The sequence below is a fragment of the Betta splendens genome, chromosome 2, assembly GCF_900634795.4.
Source record: "Betta splendens chromosome 2, fBetSpl5.4, whole genome shotgun sequence".
Taxonomy (NCBI): Eukaryota; Metazoa; Chordata; class Actinopteri; order Anabantiformes; family Osphronemidae; genus Betta; species Betta splendens.
The window spans coordinates 12,254,639-12,276,846 of NC_040882.2; the positions used below are offsets into that span (position 1 = coordinate 12,254,639).

The window sequence follows — 22,208 nt, forward strand, 5'->3', positions numbered from 1 at the left end:
GCTAGTCGCTTTGCAAATTACATAAATCAATTAAAGTAAATGCGACATTACCAATGGGACACATCTTGCATCAGCCGAAATGTGGCGACTTCAACAGCCTCCTCTTCAGCTTCAGGGTCAGATTCGGGATCGTAGACGTACGGTTCTACTACGCTACGAACCAGCTGGCTAACGTCATGCAGTCCTGTAGTGGGTCTTCTTCTGTGGAGGATTGCGGTGGAAATGTCGCACTACTGCTACCTATTGTATCATAACTGTGCGTTGGCTCGTATTCCTAAAGCCAATTTAAAAAAAAAAAAAAAAACAACAACAAAAAAGGTATGCGCTTCCACACAGAGGTGTGGTGAGCAGCTTCGCTTGCAACACGCCCAGAAAACAGCGTTTGCTAATGGGGAGTAAAAACCACAGATTGACAGGGGCTGTGTGGACGATCTAAAGGGGTTTATGGGATGAAAATTTACAGAGACCTTACTGAGACATTAAAGTAATATTTTTTAGAATGAAAAGTATGATATGTCTCCTTTAAGACACTCATCTTAGGTATCATTGGACTTGGAGCTGTTTAATTGAATTTGATTTTTAGACCCAGCGATAAGAATTTAAGTTTTATCTGAATTTAACTGAAGGAAGTTTTGGGACATCCAGGATTTGATATCTTTTAGAAAACTTTGAATTATGACTAGTTAATGTGTTTTATTTGGTTCAAAAGACAAATATAGCTGAGTATCATTTGCACAACAATGAAAATTAATAGAATTCTTCCTAATAATCTCACCTAGAGGAGACATGTGTAGGCTAAACAGAATTGGACCAAGCACAGAACCCTGTGCTACCCCATCGCTAATCCTTGTGCACGTGAAGAATTTCTCATGACAAACATAAGATAACATGAACAAATTGAAATCTGTTTAACAAATAGGATTTAAATCATCCCATTGCTGTTCCTTTGAGTCCGATGCCAAAATAAATAATTATTTACATCTAAATAAAGTCTGGCTAATAATATATGTTGAAGACAATCTGGTATTTTAACATAAATTTTTACTGAATTAATTGATTTTTTTAATGAATTAAACGTTTTTTAGCCTTTTTACAAGGCTAAAAAAATGTTGTTTCGAACTTACATCAACGTCACATTGACAGCTGACATTATTTAAACCATATTTTAACGTTGAAAGTCAGTTGTTGCTGCTGGCAACGACTCTGTTTGGCTCATAGGTTGAGTTCAGTTCTGTTTCTTTTAGGCTGGTGAAGAATCATTAATCACTGATGGTCACACAGTCATTGGCAAAGAGCCACGACAGCAACACATGATGATACAGTAAACTGAAGGGGAGGAAACATCTGAAGCTGCACGTCCTGTTTTTAACAGAGAATCAAGACGTTTAATGCACCAAGTCTGCTCTGAGCCTAATGTTCCATATTCATCTAAACCAGGGGAGTCAACCCTGGTCCTCCAGGCCTGTGTCCTGCTGGGTTCCCAGCTCTCTCTGCTGATTACCATCATCAGGTGTGATGGCTAGCTGCTGACTGGCTAAACGCACCTGAGCTAGGTGATCAGTGTTAGTTGGAAAACCATCACGACAGTGGCTCTAGAGTCCCATGAGTCAACTGCAAATAATCAGCAGCTGCTGTGTAACATGCATCCTGTTTTTCCGTTCTGCTCAGGAGGAAGATGGACTTCAGTGCTTGTTTCCTGCAGCTCGTGTCTCCTTGACTCACTCTGCACTCAAACGTTCCTGAGTCAGTTCTGATCACCTGCTGCTTAGCTGAGAGAGAAGCAACATGCAGAGCAGGCTTGGAACCGAGTGGATCATGTCCTGCAGAGCTTTCAGGTTCCTGAAGGCTCTATTTGGATGAGGCTTCCGGGGTCACTGAGGTGCTGTGGGTGGATTTACTGATTTACTGCATCCAGGTAGTGAAGAAGCTATGGAGCTTCCACAGACGGAGCTGGACACATTATCACCCCAGGAAGCCAAGGAACCACCCTCACCACCACCCGGACCCACCATGGTGTCTGGACCCCATTCCCTCAGGTTAAACTGGAACCATTCCGTAGAGAAGATGATTGGTTTGTGCTTTTTTCAGGAGATCTGCATTAAATGAATTGACGTCTATGAGGCAGTAAATGAAATACAGCTACACTGAGAACCGTCTCATTGGGTGTTGGATCAACATGATGCTTGGTATGAGTGATGTTATCAACTTTAAAGGTCCACATGTAAGTGATGTGGTTGAGGTGACCTGGCCACTGGTCACGTGCCAACTCGTATGTAGCCTCAGTTACACTTTAAATGAGAGAGCAGACAAAAAGTATAGGTTTAATTAACGTTTATTCGTAGATTTTATGGGAAAAACAAACACATTGATCAAGTTTCTCTCATGGCATTGGTTGTTACCAGAGATGAGACAGACGGAGTCGACTAAACACAAACCTGTTCATACTGAATGTTCTGCGGGTTCTGTGCATATGAAGTTCAGCTTGTCATGTAGCTTTGTTTTTAAAGTTCACACGATTGTTTGGGTCAAAGCAGATAATAAAACCACAGGACAGAATATTTATCAGACGACATCTCAGCTTAAAGTCACCGTGAGACACAGAAAACAAGAGGAACAGTCGAGAACAGGAAACACGATCAAGATCACTGAAGAAAAGAATATTTCACCACGCACACACACACACACACACAGACACACACACACGCATGTGTCAACGTGTCAAGGTTGATATGAAGCTCATCTACAGTGAAAGTTGCTCCTTTCAAAGTCATATTGAACAAGACTGAGTTCAAAACAGGTTTTACTGAGTGTAGGTCACTAAAAGCAGCGTCTGAGGGAAAACGTCTGAACTGCGCTGTGACACAAACAAGCAGAGCTGATTAAAGTCCTGTGTATGGGGTGCCAAATGTAAAAGTAGCACCTATAACTATTTTTCTTACATTTAACTAAATGACACAACATGTTTCTCACATTTAGTTGAATGTGCAAAAGTCTAAATGTTAAATGTTAAATGTTAAATGTAAATGTTAAATGTAAATGTTAAATGTAAATGTTAAATGTTGGCCGAGTGTAAAACTGAATAATCATGAATGGGCAACATTTACATTTAACATTTAGATTTAACATTTAACATTTAGATTTAACATTTAACATTTACATTTAACATTTAGATTTAACATTTAACATTTAGATTTAACATTTACATTTATATTTAACATTTACATTTAGACTTTTGCACATTTAACTACATGTGAGAAAACATGTTGTGTCATTTAGTTAAATGTGAGAAAACTAGTTATAGGTGCTACTTTTACATTTGGCACCCCATACCTGGTTCAGAGTCTTTGAGTCGTAGCAGGAGACACAGAGGAGGAATAACCTGGTTGACGTGTCACAACCCTGTCAGACGTAATCACTGCCCACGTACAAGGAAAGGCCAGAGGCTTGTTGGGTATCACCTTCACAGACCGTGGAAATAAACAGTTGCTTCCTTTTCTCCACTTCCTTTGTTTCCTTTTGACCAAAAACAGCTGATGAGGTTAAAAGTCAAACTGACAAATCTAGCTTGTTTTGCTTTGGTTTAATTGTGCTGCAGCATCTTAACAAGACGAGAATTAAACCACATGATAGTCAGGATGTGTTTTAGCTGCACATCTGTCCAGGCGCTCAATGACTAGTTTTATTGTGGATCACAGTGACCTTTGACCTTTAAAGCGGTCATATCATGCAAAATCCACTTTTATACACACACTGAGCACGGTAGAAATTTCCATTTCCTCCTTTTTTCACATTTTGAAAACGTAAATTTTCTCATCCAATGGAGAGAGATTTCTACTACTCTGAGGCCGTTCCCCAGGTTTCGTCACACTGGTAGGAAGTCCTCCCTGCAAATCCTGAACCACCACCCCCACAATGATCCCGAACCAAAACTGGACTTCCGCCATTTCCCCCCTCTCACTCACCATGAACAGACGAGCACGGCAGCGCCCAAGTCCTCCCATAGAAATAGTTCGGTTCTTGGGTGTTTTAACCAACACCAAAGTCTATTCACTTTACCAAGGGATCAACAAGTGAGGACTTTGTGGGTCACTTTTACTTTTAACTGACCGGTGCCAGAAACACTGCCTCAGCATTTATACGTATGTGCATTTCAAACGAGGGTGCGTACAATGCTGGATTTGTTTCACGGCTCATGTTGTAAAAAAAGGATCTGTTCCTACAGTCCGTCATTCACTCACTGAAGTAAGTACATGCTTGATACTTATAATGTTTTAAAATGTTAGTTTGTCCGTTTAAAATGTAGTAACCTATGTGTGAGGCAAGTTACTAGCTAGCTATGCTAAAGGCTACAGCCAGTCGACCGAGCCTTTATACCCTTCAAATGTGCTCATGTGGGCTCCTGCAGCCACACACCTGTGTGGAGAAAAGCTAATGATTATCGCATCGGCATCGAGCGGCTACAGGCAGATAGTGGTGGGTCTAGCTATTGTCCTTTTATTGTAATTGCATACACCTGGGGGATCAGCTGATAGCTCTCAGTCTTCGAGCAGCTACAGGCAGGGAGCAGTGGGTCTAGCTCACTGTAGTAAGTACGTGCTTGATATTTAATATGTTGGTTGGTCTGTTTAAAATGTAGTAACCCACATGTGAGACAAGCTAATGGCTATTGGCATTCAGCGGCTACAGGCAGGGAGCGGTGGGTCTAGCTTTTGTCCTTTTTCTGTAATCTCATACACCTGCGGGGAACAGCTGATCGTTATCGCCCTTCCAGCGGCGACAGACAGGAAGCGGTGGATCTAGCTCGCTGTAGTAAGTTTGTGCTTGATACTTGTGATGTCTTAATATGTTAGTTGGGTCTGTTTAAAATGTAGTAACCCACTTGTGAGACAAGCTAATCGCTAGCGTCGCTAACGGCTACAGTGAGTCAACCGAGCCTTTGTCCCTTTCAAATGTGCTACTCTGAGTAGGTGCAATCACACACCTGTGTGGGAAACAGCTAATAGCGATGGGCCTTCGATCGGCGACAGGCAGGAAACGGTGGATCGAGCTTTTGTCCTGTTGACGTGCTGCCGCTCCTGTTTGTGTTGCGTTAGCCGTTAGCATGCCTTTAGGCCTTTGCACTTCAGAGCTACGGCTGGTCAATCGCTACAATAAGAAACTGAAGATGAACGCGGTTATGTTTGTTATTACCCCGTCCTGTGTCACAGCCTAAATCAACTTGTGATTTGGGTTTATGTCATTGTTCTATCAAATTCTAACATGATTAGTTGGAATGATTACTGTGTTGTGTTGCAAGCTTAGTTGCTAATTAGTCACATCTCTACAATAGCTGCTGCTTATCTGGTCAGTTACCTATAGCTTGTACCATAGCCATTATATTTGTAGGACCAATACAATTTACAGTAAATGTAACAGTCTTTTCTATACTGTAGGGGGACACATCCCAGTTACCCACATGCAAGGAGGCTGTCAAACAGAGAAATTAATGCAGACTGTTGGTACACGGACATCTGCTGCCCAGCTCAGGAGTGAAGGTATGTACATTTACCAACAGTAAGATAATTTCCTAGACAATAGAAGATTTGAATTGGTAGGTTTTATATTTTTACTTGTTACAACTATGTTTATCTGTTGTTTTAGCACAGACAGGCCTGTCCTTGTGTGGTTTAATTTTTTTATTATGTTTTGTTACATTAGAGAAGGTTTTGACCTACATAATAATAAACATTTCACTAATCTACAATTCTGATTGCAGTACCTTTTGTTTTGATGAGGTGATGGTGAGGACAGCCACAGCTTCCATCTGGTAGAGGACTGCTTCCACTCAGTCTTCCAAATAGTGATGAGAACAAGAATCACCACATCTCCCTGGTCATCTGTTTACAATTACACTGAAAAAAGGAAGCAATGTATCTGTAGGATTTAAATGAGTATTTTGTGTGAATTTTAATCAAATGTTTTGTGTTCCAAAGAAAAACGTAATAGACTGTAGACTCTAAGCCATGTGCAGAGAAAATACATAAACGCATTTGGTTCATCTTGGCGCAGGTGCGCATGCTAGCAAGACTAGCAAGGTTTTCTGCTTTTTTTTTTTTTTAATCAAGGAGCGGTACCAGTACGTAGCTGCGGTCAGTTACAGACAGGGTTTTACTTTATCAAGGAGCGGTACCAGTACGGAGCTAGTTTCAGACAGGGGTTTACTTTATCGGGCTTGGGCTTTATAGTCACCGCTGGTGAGGACGTGTTCTTTGAGTGAGCGTGTGACGAGCTAAAAGGGCTACGGCCATTTTTCTGTGAAACTAAGCCGTAAAGTCTGTGCTACTCAAACATCTCTACTGCTTCTGCTGCAGAACCACATTTGACGCCATATTGCCTCAGCGAAGACTTGTTCTGTGGTGAGAAACTTCATGCAAGTACTCTTATTCTTTGAATACTTGTGTATATTTCTATTATAATTCCTCATCAGACTCATTAGTTTCTGTTCGTTCTGCATAACGTTTGTATGAATGTTGATGGTTCCATCTGCATTTTGCTTACCTAAAATAATCTGTTATTTTTACTCTGGTTTTGTTATTGCAGATTGACAAACAAGCTTCTTCATGTCATGGACTCAGTTTTTGTGGTGAGCATATTATTTATAGTCCTGACATTGACACTGTGTTAATCCAAAACACTAGTACTTTCCAGTCTTGTAAACACTTCTTTTGGCTTCTCTCATAGCCTGTCCGCACATCAATTTGGCACAGGTTTTGTGGAAAATTTTGAGGTATTCACTTATGTATTTTTTTTAGATTTATGAAACCATGTTAATTACATTTCCCGTTACACATGAACTGATATGTTTCCATTTCTCTTGTAGTGAATGGTGATGCAGAATGTGGCGTTGGAAGGCCTGCCCTTTAGTTTTACTAAGTAGGTTCCAAATATTAAAGCATGACTATTGTGGTAATAATAATTGTTTTCCATGTGTGTATAAAAGCTGCTCATATACTTTTAGAATATAAAATGCGCACAAGGGTTTTGTATATTTAGTGAACATAGTCCTGGAACTGCATAAAGTCTTGCATTTTGCATTTTATATGTGATATATAGTGAGAGATAAGATCACAACCTCGCAGCTGTTTTCATCCTTGCTACTGACAATATAACTAAAATGCTATATATTTATTTGTTTTTAATCTTGGAGAATGACATCGATGCCTCCAGAAAGTGTGTCTTGAAAGGACTCTGCATATACCTCAACGAAGATCTTAATGGTCTACTACAGGAGTACATGGTGAGTCTAAACAATAGCATTTTTAATTATAATGTACAAACCTTCATTTTAGAAAGTAATTTGTAATGTAACCTGATCTTCATCTAACTAGGACATGACTGAGGCCAACACCAAGAGCCATTAAGAGAACAACAGTGGAGATGTTGCCAAAGAGACTCCTACCAGTGACTGATCGGATATTGGCGTAATCCTTGGGTGTGGTGATACTTGCTGTAAAGGTCTGGACAACGCGGCCCTCACATCTGCCTTGCTGTTTGGACTTTTTTTTATGCCTTTTAAACGTGAAGTACCTAACAAAACTTCACTACACCTTTTTGAAGCTATTCAAAGTGGAGTTAGATGAAGTGAAACTGTCAAAGAACGTTCAAAGCTTGGAAACTAAACTTCACTAATGGGAGAGTCAGCATTCATGTTCCTGGAGCACTGTAGCTTTGAGACCAAGAACATTTTGAGTAGGTTGGATAACCTCTAGTTCTGCATTTCTTGATCCCTGAATACTGTAGTTCTTTTAAAACCTATGTAAGATATGTGAAGTTTTACAGAAGTAATAACTGTTTAATTTAAAATTTTGAAATAATCATAAATTTGCTTTTGTACAGTTAAAATTACATTGCAGGTATTTGCATTTGATAAATCTTTGTATTGGTGCCTTTTAAGGTGCCCTTGGTATCTGTTCTACAGTATGTGGTCATGTGACATTATGCATTAAAAATGTAGATAAAAATAAAATGCATTGTTAAAACTGTACATGTCATAAGATTCATGTTAAAAATTCAGTATATTATGAATGCACACTTGATAATTAAAAATATCATGTTGAACTAAAGGAATTACATAATGGTATAAAATGAATTGGATTATGTTGGAATAAAGTGACTAAATTGTGCTGAAGTAACATCATGTTCAATTTACATTACAAAAACATGTTTCAGTACATTAGCATCATTAGCGTACATTATCGGCACAAAGCAATTGTTTTGATTGAACACAGTTGATGTTAATTTAACTTTAACTAATTTAAATTCAGACATTTTCTGTCAAAACAAAAATTTTATGTGCAACCAATGTCCATTATTGAATTAAGTTAATCCAACAGATTTTTTTCCCAGTGTATACCTGTCCTGCTGCAGAAACAAATCTCCAACATAACCAAGTGTACCCCCTACCCAGGACATAGACTGTTTACCCTACTTCCCTCAAGCATTTAATATGCAAGGCCCTGCAAAAGCTTCTGTCCTCAAACCCCCAGACTTTTTAATTACCTCAGTAACCTATTCATTGCACATTGGAGTGTGAAGGTAACAGTTTGTTCTAGCTTTGGAGTAGTGGTGCACTCACAAAAAACACATTTTTACTCAAATGGTAAAGGCGGTATTCCACAGGTGGTCTACATCCATCATACAATGAGTGTTTTAGTGTTTTATCCATCAGGAAACTCTGCCTTCATCTACAACCCAAGCATGAAGAGATGGCAACTCAGATTCTTCACCCCAGGAATTCACAGCACCAGCTCACTAGCCTCTGTAGACTAGATACCTGTAACAACTTCAGATACAGAGACAAAAAACACAATTAAAAGCAGTTAAAATACGTCAGGTCAATATATAATTTGAGCCAATGCTTTTTGTTCCCAGGTAGGTCATGCAGTGATTGCTCTAAATATTAATGCACATTTTTTAAATGAAATTGTCAGAGCAGCAGCACAAGTAAGACAAAAACAGTGAAATGTGTAAATGTAAAATGTATTTATATTATTTCAGCTATGCTCTCAAACTTTTATTTATTTGTATAATGTAAGCTAAAGTAGTGTTTTCTATGAACGAGAGTTTTCCAGGTAAGTCGTGTTGTGAATATTGAAGCTTCACAGGCCATTTAGCATAAGCATTAGCAACCGCCAGTCACTTTGCAAATTACATATATCAATTAAATTGAAGTAAATGCGACATTACCAATGACACACATCTTGCATCACCCGAAATTCAATTCAATTTTATTTATATAGCGCCAAATCACAACAAAGTTATCTCAAGGCACTTTACAAAGTAAGGTTTAAGACCTCACACAACTAAACCCAACAAATCCCACATACAGTAAGCATTTAATTTGACAGCAACAGTGGAGTGGAAAAACTCCTTCTCTAACGAGGAAGAAACCTCCAGCAGAACCAGGCTGGATGTGGGCGGCCATCTGCCTCGACCGGCTGGGGTGAGAGGATAGAGAGGGAGAACAGAGTACAGGCAGGATGGTTGGACCAGTGACTGGACACAGGCAGGATGGTTGGATCCGAGGCTGCCCATCACAGACACCAAACTTTGAGTCCAATGATACCTGTAGGTGAGGACAGAGAGAGAGAGAGAGAGAGAGAGAGCGGAAGAGAAGCACAACTACTGGAGAGAAAGAGACAAGGTTAGTTAAACATGGGACAATGATGGGAGGTTATTGGACAGAGGAGGTAGAAGGAAACAGAGGATCTCAGTGTATAAATTAAGTCCCCTAGCAGTCTATGTCTATTGCAGCTTACTAAGAGATGTTTCCTGTGACTAACAATCATTGCCAGTGACCTGAACCATCTCAAACTATATGCTTTATCAAAAAGGAAGGTTTTAAGCCTAATCTTAAAGGTGGAGAGTGTGTCAGCTTCTCGAACCTGAAGAGGGAGCTGGTTCCAGAGGAGAGGAGCTTGGTAGCTAAAAGCTCTACCTCCCGTTCTACATTTAAAAACTCTAGGAACCACAAGTAGCCCAGCGCTCTGAGAACGAAGTGTTCTTCTGGGAGCATAAGGAACCATGAGGTCTTTAAGATAAGAATTAGCTTTAACATTGAGTACTTTGTAGGTGAGTAGGAGAATTTTAAATTCTATCCTACATTTTACAGGCAGCCAGTGCAGAGAAGCTAATGGAGGAGAAATGTGATCTCTCTAAGTCCTGTCAGGACTCTGGCTGCAGCATTTTGAATAAGCTGTAGGCTTTTTAAGGAGCTGTTAGGACATCCTATGAGTAAGGAGTTACAGTAGTCCAGCCTAGAGGTAACAAATGCATGGATCAGTTTCTCTGCATCGCTCTGAGAGGATGCTTCTGATTTTAGCTATACTGTATAAGATGGAAGTAGGCGGTTCTGGAGATTTGTTTAATGTATGATGTAAAAGAGAAATCCTGGTCAAAGATGACACCAAGGTTCTTCACAGTGGAATCTGAAGCTAATGTTATGCCATCCAGGGTGGCTATCTGACTCAATAGTGTCTCTCTCAGATTTTTAGGCCCAACAATAAGGATCTCGGTTTTATCTGAGTTTAGTTGAAGGAAGTTTTGGGACATCCAGGATTTGATGTCTTTTAGACAACCCTGAATTTTGACTAGTTGATCTGTTTCATTTGGTTCCAATGACATATATAGCTGAGTATCATCTGAGTAAAAATGAAAATTAATAGAATGCTTTCTAATAATCTCACCTAGAGGAGACATGTATAGGCTGAACAGAATTGGACCAAGCACAGAACCCTGTGGTACTCCATAGCTAATCCTTGTGCATGTGGAGAATTCCTCATTAACATGAACAAACTGGAATCTGTTCAACAAATAGGATTTAAACCATTCCAGTGCTGTTCCTTTAATCCCGATTCTATGTTCTAGTGTCTGTAATAGAATGTTATGATCAATTGTATCAAATGCAGTACTAAGATCTAACAGGACAAGGAGAGAAACTGGACCATTGTCCGACGCTAATAGAAGATCATTAGTGACTCTAACCAGAGCTGTTTCTGTGCTATGATGTTTTCTAAATCCTGACTGAAAATCTTCGTACAGGTTATTCCCACTCAGGTGGTCAGATAATTGTTAAGCCACGATTTTTTCCAGAATCTTGGAAATAAAGGGTAAATTTGAAATGGGCCTATAGTTGGCTAGTTGTCCAGGGTTCAGGGTTGGTCTTTTTCAATAGAGGTTTGACCACAGCCACCTTCAAAGCCTGTGGTACATAGCCTAGTTGTAAAGATTGGTTGATTTGATTTAATATGGACAAGCTGATTAAAGGTAGAACTTCTTTGAGTAATCTGGTTGGGATTGGATCTAAAAAACAAGTGGACGACTTGGAAGAGTTGATTATTGAGGTTAACTCCATATGAGTTATGGAGAAGAAGCTGTCTAGGTAAGACAGAGGATTTGGTATATTTAAAGTTGATGGATCTAGACAGTGCTTTCTGTCATTTGGAAGAAGTCGCTGCTGAATGTTTTTTCTAATGATGATAATTTTATTAGTAAAGTAGTTCATAAAGTCATTGCTGCTGAGATTTAAGGGGATAGTAGGCTCAACACAGCTATGACTCTTTGTCAGCCTGGCTACAGTGCTGAAAAGAAACCTGGGGTTGTTTTTGTTTTCCTCAATTAGGGAGGAGTAATTTGTTTTTCTAGCAGCACAAAGTGCTTTTTTATATTTTATTAGTCCTTGTCCTTCCATGCAATGCAGTTTACATTTATTTGGTTGGAACGCCACTGTCTTTCTAGTTGTCTGGTCCTGTGCTTTAGGCTGCGGATCTCTGAGTTATACCATGGAGCTCCTCTGATTCACTTTCTTCTTCTTCAGAGGAGCCACTGTGTCTAACATTGTATGTAGAGAAGCTGCAGCATAATCTACAAGACAGTCAACCTGTTCATAAGGATTAAGGTGACTGTTCTCTGTGTATCTACAGGATATTCAGGCAAAAGATGATAGAATCGTCTGCTTGAATCTGGCAACAGCGTTGTCAGATGAACATCTGCTATAGTAACATTTCTTTCCAGCTATTGTAGGGTCAATTGTGCTGAATTCAAAAGTTAATAAGAAATGGTCAGATAACAGAGGGTTTTTGAAGAACTATTAAATTATCAATTTCAACCCCATATGTCAGGACAAGATCGAGGGTATGGTTAAAACGATGAGTGGGTTCATTTACCTGCTGTGTAAAACCAATAGTGTCTATTAAGGAGTTAAAAGCAGTGCTGAGACAGTTGCTATCAACATCTACATGAATGTTAAAGTCTCCCACTACAATGACTTTATCTGTGCTAAGAACTAGGTCAGATAAGAATTCAGAGAATTCAGTTAAGAACTCCGACTATGGAGCAGAAGGACGGTAAACAATACAAAACACAACTGCCTTCTGAGTTTTAGAGTCTGTGTGAGAAAGGCTCAGAGTGAGGCTCTCAAATTGTTCTCATTGTCATTCATGTCAATCATTCATAGACTGGATCCAAATATTATACAGCTCAGCAAACGCCGCAGTCAGAACAAACAACCAGATTTCACCAAGGTTTATTCTGCATAGACATAGGCATAGGACAAGACAGGGCTGCCCACTTTCCCCATCACTATTTGCAATATTTATTGAACCTCTAGCCGCAGCAATAAGACAGCATGAAGGAATTACTGGAATATCGACCAAATCAGTAAATCATAAAATAAGTTTATATGCTGACGATGTGTTACTGTTTCTTCTGGAGCCACAGACGTCTCTTCCTACAACTACCAGCCTCAGATGAATTCTCAGGACTCAGAATACTCTATTAACTGGACAAAATCTATAGTGCTGCTACTTAACCTTAAGGTGACTAACATCTCCATTCAGGGAACATTAAATACTTGGACATTGAATTGTCGTCTAGGCTATCAGAGCCTATTGATCTAAACTACAATCCATTATTAAAACAAATAGAAGCCAACCTCAAAAGATGGCAGTCCTTACCCATTTCACCTATGGGAAGAATTGCCACCATAAAAATGATGATCCTGCCAAAAATTAATTACATATTCTCAATGATTCCAACTCAGCCAGCCCAGGCATGGTTTAAGACATTACACTCCTACATCTCACAGTTTTTGTGGAAAACCAAGCCACCACGAATTAGTTTAATAACTCCCAAAAAAAATTCAAACGCTGCGGCGGCCTAGAACTACCTACTGTAACTTCCACCACTATTTTCTTGCCAATAGACTGAACCATGTCCACAGATGGATAAAACCCATGCCAGCAGACTCCTCCTGGATAGACATTGAACAAACATTTTGTGGAAATATTAAAGGTTCAGATCTGCCCTTTATCAGCACCAAAATCAAACATCATAGTTGTTACCAGAGCATTAGCATAAAAGCATCTCTGACAGCCTGGTGGGATTTTCTTAAAATTAATGGGTATAACACATCTGAAACATGTTTTTACAAGAGACAAGTTTACCTCTTTTGAAGAATTAGTGTCCCACTATGAAATCATTAGTGCCAATTTCTTAGAATACCAACAACTAAAGTCAATACTTAATGCTTAATAAAGCATACTTAATAAAAGTAAGAATACTCAAATCCAAATGCAACCACCACCAGTAATAGAGCGATTTATTGATATATCAGCGAAAAGGACAGTATCCAAAATCTATAACTTAATTTCCAATGTAGACCAGACACTGAGCCTTCCGAACTCTAAATGGAAGCTGATCTCAATATCACCACTAATTACACGTTCTGGAATAATATATGTTCTAATTTATTCAGAATGACAAAAAATACAAATTTACAACTAATACAATACAAAATTCTTCATAGAACTCACTATACAGGACAAAGGATGTTCCAAATGGGTCTCACAAACTCAAATATTTGCCCTCACTGTACAGATAACACAGCAGATAGATTCCTACATGCATTTTGGTCATGTTCACCTGTGCAGCAATTTTGGCAAAGAGTATGTGAACACCTGTCAACCCAGTTAAGCTGTCCAATCCCAGCGGCCCCTGCACTTTGTCTTCTAGGAGATCTAAGTGGGCTTGATCTAGAGACAAACTTATCACACACACTTCTTTCTGCCCTCTGTGTCGCAAAGAAAATCATCCTTATGAACTGGAAAACAAAAAAAAAATTAAGCATTACTCAGTACCTGAACAGCTTGTTAGATTACACCACCTTAGACACCTTGTCTGCTTCATCAAATCAATGACCAAAACTATACTCTGGTGGATTCCATTTCCAGGTAAGGATGCGTGGGGCTCGGGTACTGCGTCATGTCTGGCACAGTGGTGGGGGGGTGACTGGTGGTTGGGGGTGCCTGCCTACCTAAGGAACCGGGACAACGGGACTGGTGGATTCTGGGCTGGCCGCATGGGTCCCCTGCTGCGGGGGTGTGGTGGCTGCTGAGACCGGCAGTCCTGTGCCGGAGTAGGGCCATTTTGAGGGTTGGCGTGTGCCTGTCTCCAGGCAGCGGAGGCGGGCCTCCCTGCCAGTGTGCGGGGGGCGGACCTGGGGGTGGAGACCTGGGTTACCTGCGTCCAGGGGGTGCCTGCCTGTGCCCGGAGGGGTGTCTCTCCCCTGGGGCGCTGCCCCTGCTCGGGTGGGGCGCTGCCTGCCCTAGCGGTCAGTAGCGGCGGACTACTCAGGCTACAACCTTCATTGGGCCCTGGGCGGAGGTTGGCCCTCAATGCAAAACTGCAGAGTATGTGTGCGGGTTTGAGTGTAGCACTACACGGGGCGAGCATGGGCATACTTGAGCGAGAGAATGGGTAAGTGTGAAAGAAGGATGAGGATGGCTCTGGCTGTGCTGTGTGTGGCGCCTGGGCAGTAGTACTGCGGTCCCTGGGTCTCGGCTGTCTCTTCCTGGCTGGGGGTTGTGGGGGGCGGTGGGATGGGTAGCAGAGCCAGTCGGTAAGTCTGTCTGCTGGACCCCTCGGAGAATTGGCTATCTCCCAAAGTTCCACATACACATACATTTAGGGCCGGGGGTGGGCTCTTTCACTGGGGCCTGGGGCTGAGGCCAGTTGTGGCCTCGCCCACTGGCCCTGGTGGAGAGATCACCACCCAGTTTTAACTGCAAAAAGACATTTAGGGTGAGGGGCGGCACTGTCTGGGGGACACACCGTCAGCCAGTGGTTGTGCTCCTGGAGGTGTCACCCACCTTCAGTGCACTTTAGTAGTTTAGGCGGTGGGATGGGTAGCAGAGCCAGTCGGGAACCTGGCTCTGCAGACCCTGGTGCTCTGCTTCACAACTACATTTCTCCACATTCATCCACTTAGGTTTGCAAGAGGCGTCCTGCTGATGGAGGGACCGGGGCTACCGGGAAGTGGTTCCGTCCCTTCCAAGTGGGATGCTCTGCAGTTTTAATTGCATTAGTCATACACACTCGTCCAGGAATCTGGGGGCTCCTTCCGGGGGGGCCAGTGGACGGAGCCTTCCCATTGATGGCTCTGTCTGCTGGACCCCTCGGAGAATTGGCAGTCTCCCAAAGTTCCTCATACTTAGCCAAATACACATACATTTAGGGCCGGGGGTGGGCTCTTTCACTGGGGCCTGGGGCTGAGGCCAGTTGTGGCCTCGCCCACTGGCCCTGGTGGAGAGATCACCACCCAGTTTTAACTGCAAAAAGACATTTAGGGTGAGGGGGGGCACTATCCGGGGGACACACCTTCAGCCAGCAGTTGTGCTCCTGGAGGTGTCTCCCACCTTCAGTGCACTTTAGTTCCACACACTCACGTTCAAGCTGGGTTGCAGGGTTCTGGGGTACCTTTCTGCTGCCCTCTGCCTCCCCCGGGTTGGGGGGGTTGGGCGGGGCTCGGGAGGAGCTGCGGTCCCTGCCTGGGGCCACATGGACAGCAGGCCGGAGACCTACCCTCCCCACGAATGTGATCGAGCGAATGGTGTGGGTGCGAGAATGTATCTGAGAGTGCATTGGTTCACGTATGATTGACTAGTTTGTTGTGAGAGAGTTTATGGTGTGTGTGTGTTGATGTGATGATGTGTGTTGTACATGTGGGTGGGTGTATGCGACTGTGTTTGTGTGAGGTTGTATGCGTGTGGTGCGGTTGGAGTGTGGGGGGTCCGGTTTTCCGACCGGGGTACGATGATCGTCTGCCTGGGTGGTCTCTTTTCTGCTGACCCCACCAATTGCTGGCCTTGTGCTGCAGGCCGGTGTAGCGCCAGGGGATGAGGTCGGCCCGATGGGGTCGGCCCCGCTCCGCTCGTGTAGGGGTGGTGGACTGGGGGTGGGCCCCACTTAGGGCGCGAGGGCATCTCCTGGCGGGCTCCCTACGGACCGTGGGTCCTCAGGCTCTACTCTTTCAGGCCGACCCTTCCGCCAGGGGGAGTGTTTGCCCCTGGTTCTCATGGGGCGGACAGCGTTGACCCCCGGTGGCCCACTCTGACCTCAGGTGCTGTCTCTGTGGCTGCTGCAGCTCTGCCTGGGGGGCTCTGTGTGGGCGGCTTGGGTCGCAACACCTGCCCCCCTGGCACTGAAGGTGTGTTTGCTCCTGGGCTGCTAGGATTCTTTCCTCTGCTTGTTGGATGGGCGTAGTGGCCGAGCCCCTCACATCACCCTGGTTTTCACAAGTGGCATTGTTCATACACCAACGTCTGCCTCACCCTTTCGGTGAATAATATCAAGCTACAGCCTTACTAACCTTGTAGTGGGACACTTTACACTTTCCAAATCCAACTGTAAGTGTTACTGATACTTATCACTACCAATATCAATAATGTGTGAATATGGAAATTGTGGTGTTGTATGTCATGACTTTATTAAGTAGTATGGGATATGTATAACAATGCACATGTGTATGTATATGATATGTATATGTATGCATGAGTATTTGTTTATTATTTGAGTAGTTGTTTAGTTATAAATGTGTTAGCCTAAGGTACATCCCTGCATCTTATTTATTTTGCTCCGATTGTTTACTTAACAGATTTGCTTGGTTTTAGCAGCTGGTTGCTGGGACCTGCCGGGGGACTGGTAGCAGCTAAGCTAGGAGGCTCCGCACCGGCTAAAGGGACCTGGCTAGCTGGCCTGTTTTCTAAGGTGCGAAGCCGAGACTCTAAGTCTAACAACCTCGCCTCCAACCCTGCAACTAGCGTACTGTACACCTATTACAGATACCATTACCATCACTAAAGGAGGCAGAGGATAAGCTAAACATAAGACACACAGAGCACCGAACAGAGCGAGAGGGAGAGGAAAAGGGGGAAGCCATAGCAGGTGTTCGAGTTTAACTCGTTTCCAGTTTAACTGGTAACCGACTTCCGAATGCCGCACTTGTTGCTCTTAGTTACGGCAGATGTTTGAAGCAGAGAAAAGCGGGTTAGCTGTCCTCGTCGATGACTTGACAATGTTTTCTCAATGTTTTGTCCTCTGTACACGTTCGGAACAGTCCTTACATTTTTACAGTGCGTAATCTGACGCAGTGTGATCGCTGTTCGTGTTGTAGATACTGAATTTGCTCAAAGGAAATAAGGGCTGAATAATTCTGCTGCTAATTGCTACGATCTTTTGGCAATAAAATATGAAATGTTGAACCTCTGCGTCCTGTCTTCGGAGTGTTGTTTGCTTAGCTTCGCCTCAATCTCAAATATTCTGTGGCATTAGCAAAAAAATAACTTATAACGGGATTCGATCCCGCTGCCACTGCAGCAAAAGTGCTCAAAGCCACAGTCTTAACCACTGGGCCATCAAGAGATCACTATGAAACTTTTCTCCCATTATGTATCTATATATATGAATATAAATTTCAGAAAAAAATGTTTAAACATATTGAACATTAGTTAAATACACTCTGCACTCTACACTCACTCTAAATGCAAGCTGCTGACCTGTTCTGTGTGATGGTTCAGGAGCTGCAGCGTGGTTTGGATAAACTGGCTGTCAGACTGGTGCCCTGGCAGCCTCCGGACTCTGGGGCCAGTTCTACAGAAGCTGTGAAGGTGGAGGACATGATGGTGCTGGTGGACTCGCTGCTGGAAAACACCTGCACTGGTGATGATCAGGTGAAGTTTAGCACCACTTCAGTACTGACATACTGGACTGCATTGACTGAATTGACTCATTAACATGGTTTCTGTTGTGTGATGTGCTGATCCAGACTGAGAGGAGTCCGACACCATTCACTCTGGGCTCCATGGTCTCTCACTTCCAGAAACTATTTGACGTCCTTTCCCTCAGCGGCGTCTACCCTCGTATGAATGAGGTCTACACCAGGCTGGGGGAGATGACTACAGCCATGAGGAACGTCCGAGACGTTCTGGACCTAGGTACTGTACAGTACACTGCAGCTGAGTGCATTCACTGCATGTGCTGAGAGGTTCTTTTGCTTTATGTTTTGCTCTTTTAAATTCACATTTTATTCTTTAATATTACTTTGATGCTAATATTTTTGCTGTTTGTTTGCTCTTCATATTTTAGCAGTGTTTTCCAACCCTTTTAAGCCACCACACATAAGAAAAACACAAACCATCAAACAAAAATGTCACAAAAGGTACAGCACAGTAGTCCTAATGTACTTACTCAGTGTGAAGCCTGGAACTGTTTACTAGTATCCAGGCCAGACTGACTACTTTTTCTATTCAAATATTTATCTATTGTTATTACCCGAGGTTCACTTGCAGCATTACTGTGTATTTTTGTATTTAGCGTTATACCGCCCCCTAGTGGAAACATGCAGTTGTTCTGCCTGTCATTACACGCCGCTGACTTGGAAAACCAATCAAGTGAAATTGGATAATCTACACTGGCGCAGTGGTTAGGAAACACTGTGTGGTGTCCTCCACTAAACGCTCTGCTGGGCTCTGAGATGTTCTGGTAGATTCTGACATTGACAGGTTGAAACACACGTGACTCACACATGAAAGCTTTCCATGGCCTCGCGACAGAGCTGTTACAGACTCAGGGTAAGAACAGAACCAGTCTCATACATAAATGAAATGTGAAAAAGTGTTTGGTGAGATGCTACTCATCCCATAATGACACCAATTAACCACTGTTGATGTTTGTTTAAACCATGTCCTTAAATAAAGTGTTACAGTAATAACTGGTGTTGTGATTTGACCCTTATTCAGCTGCTGATGACGTGTTTGTGTTTCAGGAGTCTGTCGTTTGGGTGACATCCTCCCAGCTCTGAAGTCTCTGAAACAAAGAGCTCAGTGACGTCTGATGGTTTCAGCCTCCTCACTGATAAATGTGATGATTCCAGTGACTCTGTAGTTTTAATAAAATCTCTAATCGATGCAAAGTGTGAGTTTGACAGTTTGTTCAGGGATGAACACAAAATTCTTTCAGTTTGATGTTGTTTAAAAACTGAAATTAAATATATAGAACAGATATAACTGATATAACAGACGTGTTCACACTGTGTGGAGCAGGGATCCATTAAAACTGGATTGTGGTTCTTGTGGAAGGAAACAGTTAAGCATGAGAAGTATTACTCAAGTGAGTCAACATCAGGTAATCCGATTAGAGCAGGTAGCAGCATGACTGAGCGTCAGCCGGTTCGGACCCGACCACTTTACAAACACCAAACTAAACCATATTCGCGTGATGTTGTACTTTTTGAACGGCGACGTCATTTATCTGGGTGTAAAATAAAGTTTTAAAACTTCAGACCTGTGTCACGTTCAGAAATAAAGCGTGTTTTCCTGTGATTCGGGTGGTACGCTCCGTGGTGTGGGGCTGAGGCGGAGGCGCCTCGGGTGTAGAAATAATAGTGTAGAAAGTCACGGACGAGCCGGTTCCAGTCCGGGCTGAGCTCACTGCCACAGTGGGTCTATTCAGGGCAGATCTGCACGGGGGGTACTCCTCTGGAGGCTCTGCGGTGGGTTCGTGAGTTCATGAGTTGTTTTGCTTGTTAAACCGGTACCGTTAGTTTCCAATGGCCACCGAGTGCAGCGAAGAGGCCGTTTTGCGCTTCATCAGGGAGCGAGGAGGCAAAGTGACGAACACGGAGCTGATCCAGCATTTTAACGCCGTTTTCCCCGAGGACCCGGAGCAGAGGGCTGCGGCTCGGTACCGGTTCAAACAGTGCGTAGACGGCATTGCTGTCGTGAAGGCTGAGAGTGGAGTTAAATATGTTTGCTTGAGGAAAAAGTTCCGAGGTTCCGTGAAGGCGCTCTCAGGCTCACACAGCGGGCAGGTGAGTGACGCACAGGTGGGCGTGGCCCCGCCTCCTGCTGGGGCAGGTGAGCAACAAGCAGCGTCTGGCTCAGGTTACAGAGAGGACAGAGAGGTGACAGCCCTGCAGGGTCCCTCTGCTGCTGACGTTTCTCTGACCAAGGATCGGTGCAGGGCCCAGGGTCATGGATCGGTCTCTGTGGTAGAACAGGTGGAGAGAAGCTCGGCTCACATGGGAAACGCAGCTCAGAGAGAGACGAGAGGCTCCAGGAAGGAGCCGGCCGGGCCCGACATACCGCAGATTTCCGTGACTGTTGCGTCGCCGCTTCCTGTACAGGGACCTGTGTTCAACCTGCCTGAACCTGCACAGACCGGTAGCACGGGACCGTCAGACGCAGACAGCCTGTCTGACAGTGAAGGTACCAGCTCTCCGAGGAGCGGCCGCAGACCCTTCATCCAGGTGAAGGGGAACCCCTCTCCGAGGCTGAGGCGCAGCTCGGTTCTGCGCCCCTCAGGCAGCCGGCCGTCCAGCGAGGCGGACTCGGCCTCCCCGGTGCCGAGCCTGGACGAGGACAGGCCCGCTGTCACCCTCGAGCCTCTGGAGCACGAGTGGATGATGTGTTCCTCGGACGGGCGGTGGGCCAGCTTGTCCCCCCTGCTCACGGAAGACCCCGGCCTCATCCTCAGGAAGGACTTTGTGTCCGGCTTCACCTGCCTGCACTGGGCTGCCAAGCACGGCAAGCCTGAGCTCATCGCTCTGATCATGAACTTTGCCAAGCGTCACAACGTTCCCATCAGCGTGGACGTCCGCTCCAGCACCGGATACACACCGCTGCACGTGGCCGCCATGCACAACCACATGGAGGTGGTGAAGCTCCTGGTGGGGGCCTACAGCGCCGACGTGGAGATCAGGGACTACGGCGGGAGGAAGGCCTGCCAGTACCTGACTGACAGCGTGAGTGTGGACATACGGGACATAATTGGAGCCTACGAGGAGTCCGACTCAGACAGAACAGACCAGGGGAAAGGAGGGCGCTGGAGGTTCTCCAAGGTTCTCCAGGCGAACCTGAAGCCCCTCAGGCTGCGCAGCTTCAGGGACTCTGACTCTGTGGACAGTGGGGACGGACCCAGAGAGAAACCCCTCAGGAGGAAGTCATCGCTCAGCAGGATGAAGCCCAAACTGCAGAAGCTGCGGGAGAGGACGTCACAGATTGTCCAGAGCACCTCTTTTCATGAGACAGAGGAGCTGTCCATGACGGAGTCCTTCAAGGCCAGACCCAAGACTCATTTCTGGTGAGTCCAGCACAAACACAGGACAACGTCCAATATAGACAACCAGAAACACCAGAATTACGCTTATGAAAAAATAAATTACCTGGAGTTAAATGAGTTATCATGGATGTGACAATAAATATCATGATAGACTTAGACTGCACTGATGAAGCTCAGACTGTCTCCTTCCTCATCCTCGTGGTCCCTGTCTGTCACGTCTGGAAGGAAAATCTGTAAATTGGTCTGTAAAGTTTAGTTTTTTTCATGGGTTAATGCAGATGCACAGTTTCTTGGGTGATTTTGTTGCACTGATTCATACCTACTGGTTCATACTTTTGAATATTGGTTCATACTGATTATGTTCATACATTATGTTGATTATTTTCCAAATGTACTTAAAGTAAAACTTCTTCTCACCTCATCACATTTTATAAATTCAGGCCTGAGTAATTAAGGTTCATGTTACTCCACTAACATGTTACTGTGTGTCTACGTTTGTGCATTCAAACCTTTTGTCTGTTACTGATTTGATCAACTTTTCTGATATTTATAGACACATTTCTCTAGGCTTAGTTTAATTACCTTTAGCTTGTTAACATAAGCTTTAATATCCAGGTAATGCTTGTTTCTATGGTGCTTTAATGATAAAATGTGATACTAAAATAAAACATGTTTGAACAAAAGTAAAATGAGGGTGTAGCTTTGTGTCCTGTTATTGTCAGAAGCAACAGTGGAGATGTCAAAGTGAAGAAGCCATCATTTCCGTTTTTACAAAT

General features: G+C 43.6%; 2 protein-coding genes and 1 long non-coding RNA gene across 5 annotated transcripts; all 3 read left to right on the plus strand.

Annotated features, from left to right (window-relative positions):
- The first annotated feature begins 6,636 nt into the window (after window positions 1–6,636).
- Window positions 6,637–8,023, plus strand: LOC114846427 (uncharacterized). The gene is made up of 4 exons (XR_003784037.3): window positions 6,637–6,766; window positions 6,860–6,912; window positions 7,187–7,276; window positions 7,368–8,023. It is a non-coding gene; the product is annotated as an uncharacterized LOC114846427 (long non-coding RNA).
- Window positions 8,024–17,839: 9,816 nt separating this feature from the next.
- On the plus strand, window positions 17,840–18,496 carry LOC114866602 (centrosomal protein of 70 kDa-like). Of its 2 annotated transcripts, none has more exons than XM_029168560.3 (2): window positions 17,840–18,044; window positions 18,140–18,496. In XM_029168560.3, the coding sequence occupies exons 1-2, from the start codon at window positions 17,856–17,858 to the stop codon at window positions 18,353–18,355; spliced, it is 405 nt and encodes a 134-aa protein (XP_029024393.3). In that variant the 5' UTR covers window positions 17,840–17,855; the 3' UTR covers window positions 18,356–18,496. The 2 variants fall into 2 exon arrangements, with proteins under 2 accessions (XP_029024393.3, XP_040929841.2); XM_041073907.2 differs by having other exon boundaries at window positions 18,194–18,496.
- Window positions 18,497–19,519: 1,023 nt separating this feature from the next.
- On the plus strand, window positions 19,520–22,121 carry LOC114848685 (ankyrin repeat domain-containing protein SOWAHC-like). 2 transcript variants are annotated; one of them, XM_055506884.1, is made up of 2 exons: window positions 19,520–20,228; window positions 20,283–22,121. In XM_055506884.1, exons 1-2 carry the CDS (start codon window positions 19,922–19,924, stop codon window positions 21,455–21,457), a joined length of 1,482 nt encoding a protein of 493 aa, XP_055362859.1. In that variant the 5' UTR covers window positions 19,520–19,921; the 3' UTR covers window positions 21,458–22,121. The 2 variants fall into 2 exon arrangements, with proteins under 2 accessions (XP_055362859.1, XP_028995261.1); XM_029139428.3 differs by having other exon boundaries at window positions 19,520–22,121.
- Window positions 22,122–22,208: the final 87 nt, after the last annotated feature.

Coding starts and splice junctions, on each gene's coding strand:
- LOC114866602 (XM_029168560.3), top strand. CDS start 17,856: ATGCAAGCTGCTGACCTGTTCTGTGTGATGGTTCAGGAGCTGCAGCGT. Junction 18,045..18,139: donor CCTGCACTGGTGATGATCAG/GTGAAGTTTAGC, acceptor GTGCTGATCCAG/ACTGAGAGGAGTCCGACACC.
- LOC114848685 (XM_029139428.3), top strand. CDS start 19,922: ATGGCCACCGAGTGCAGCGAAGAGGCCGTTTTGCGCTTCATCAGGGAG.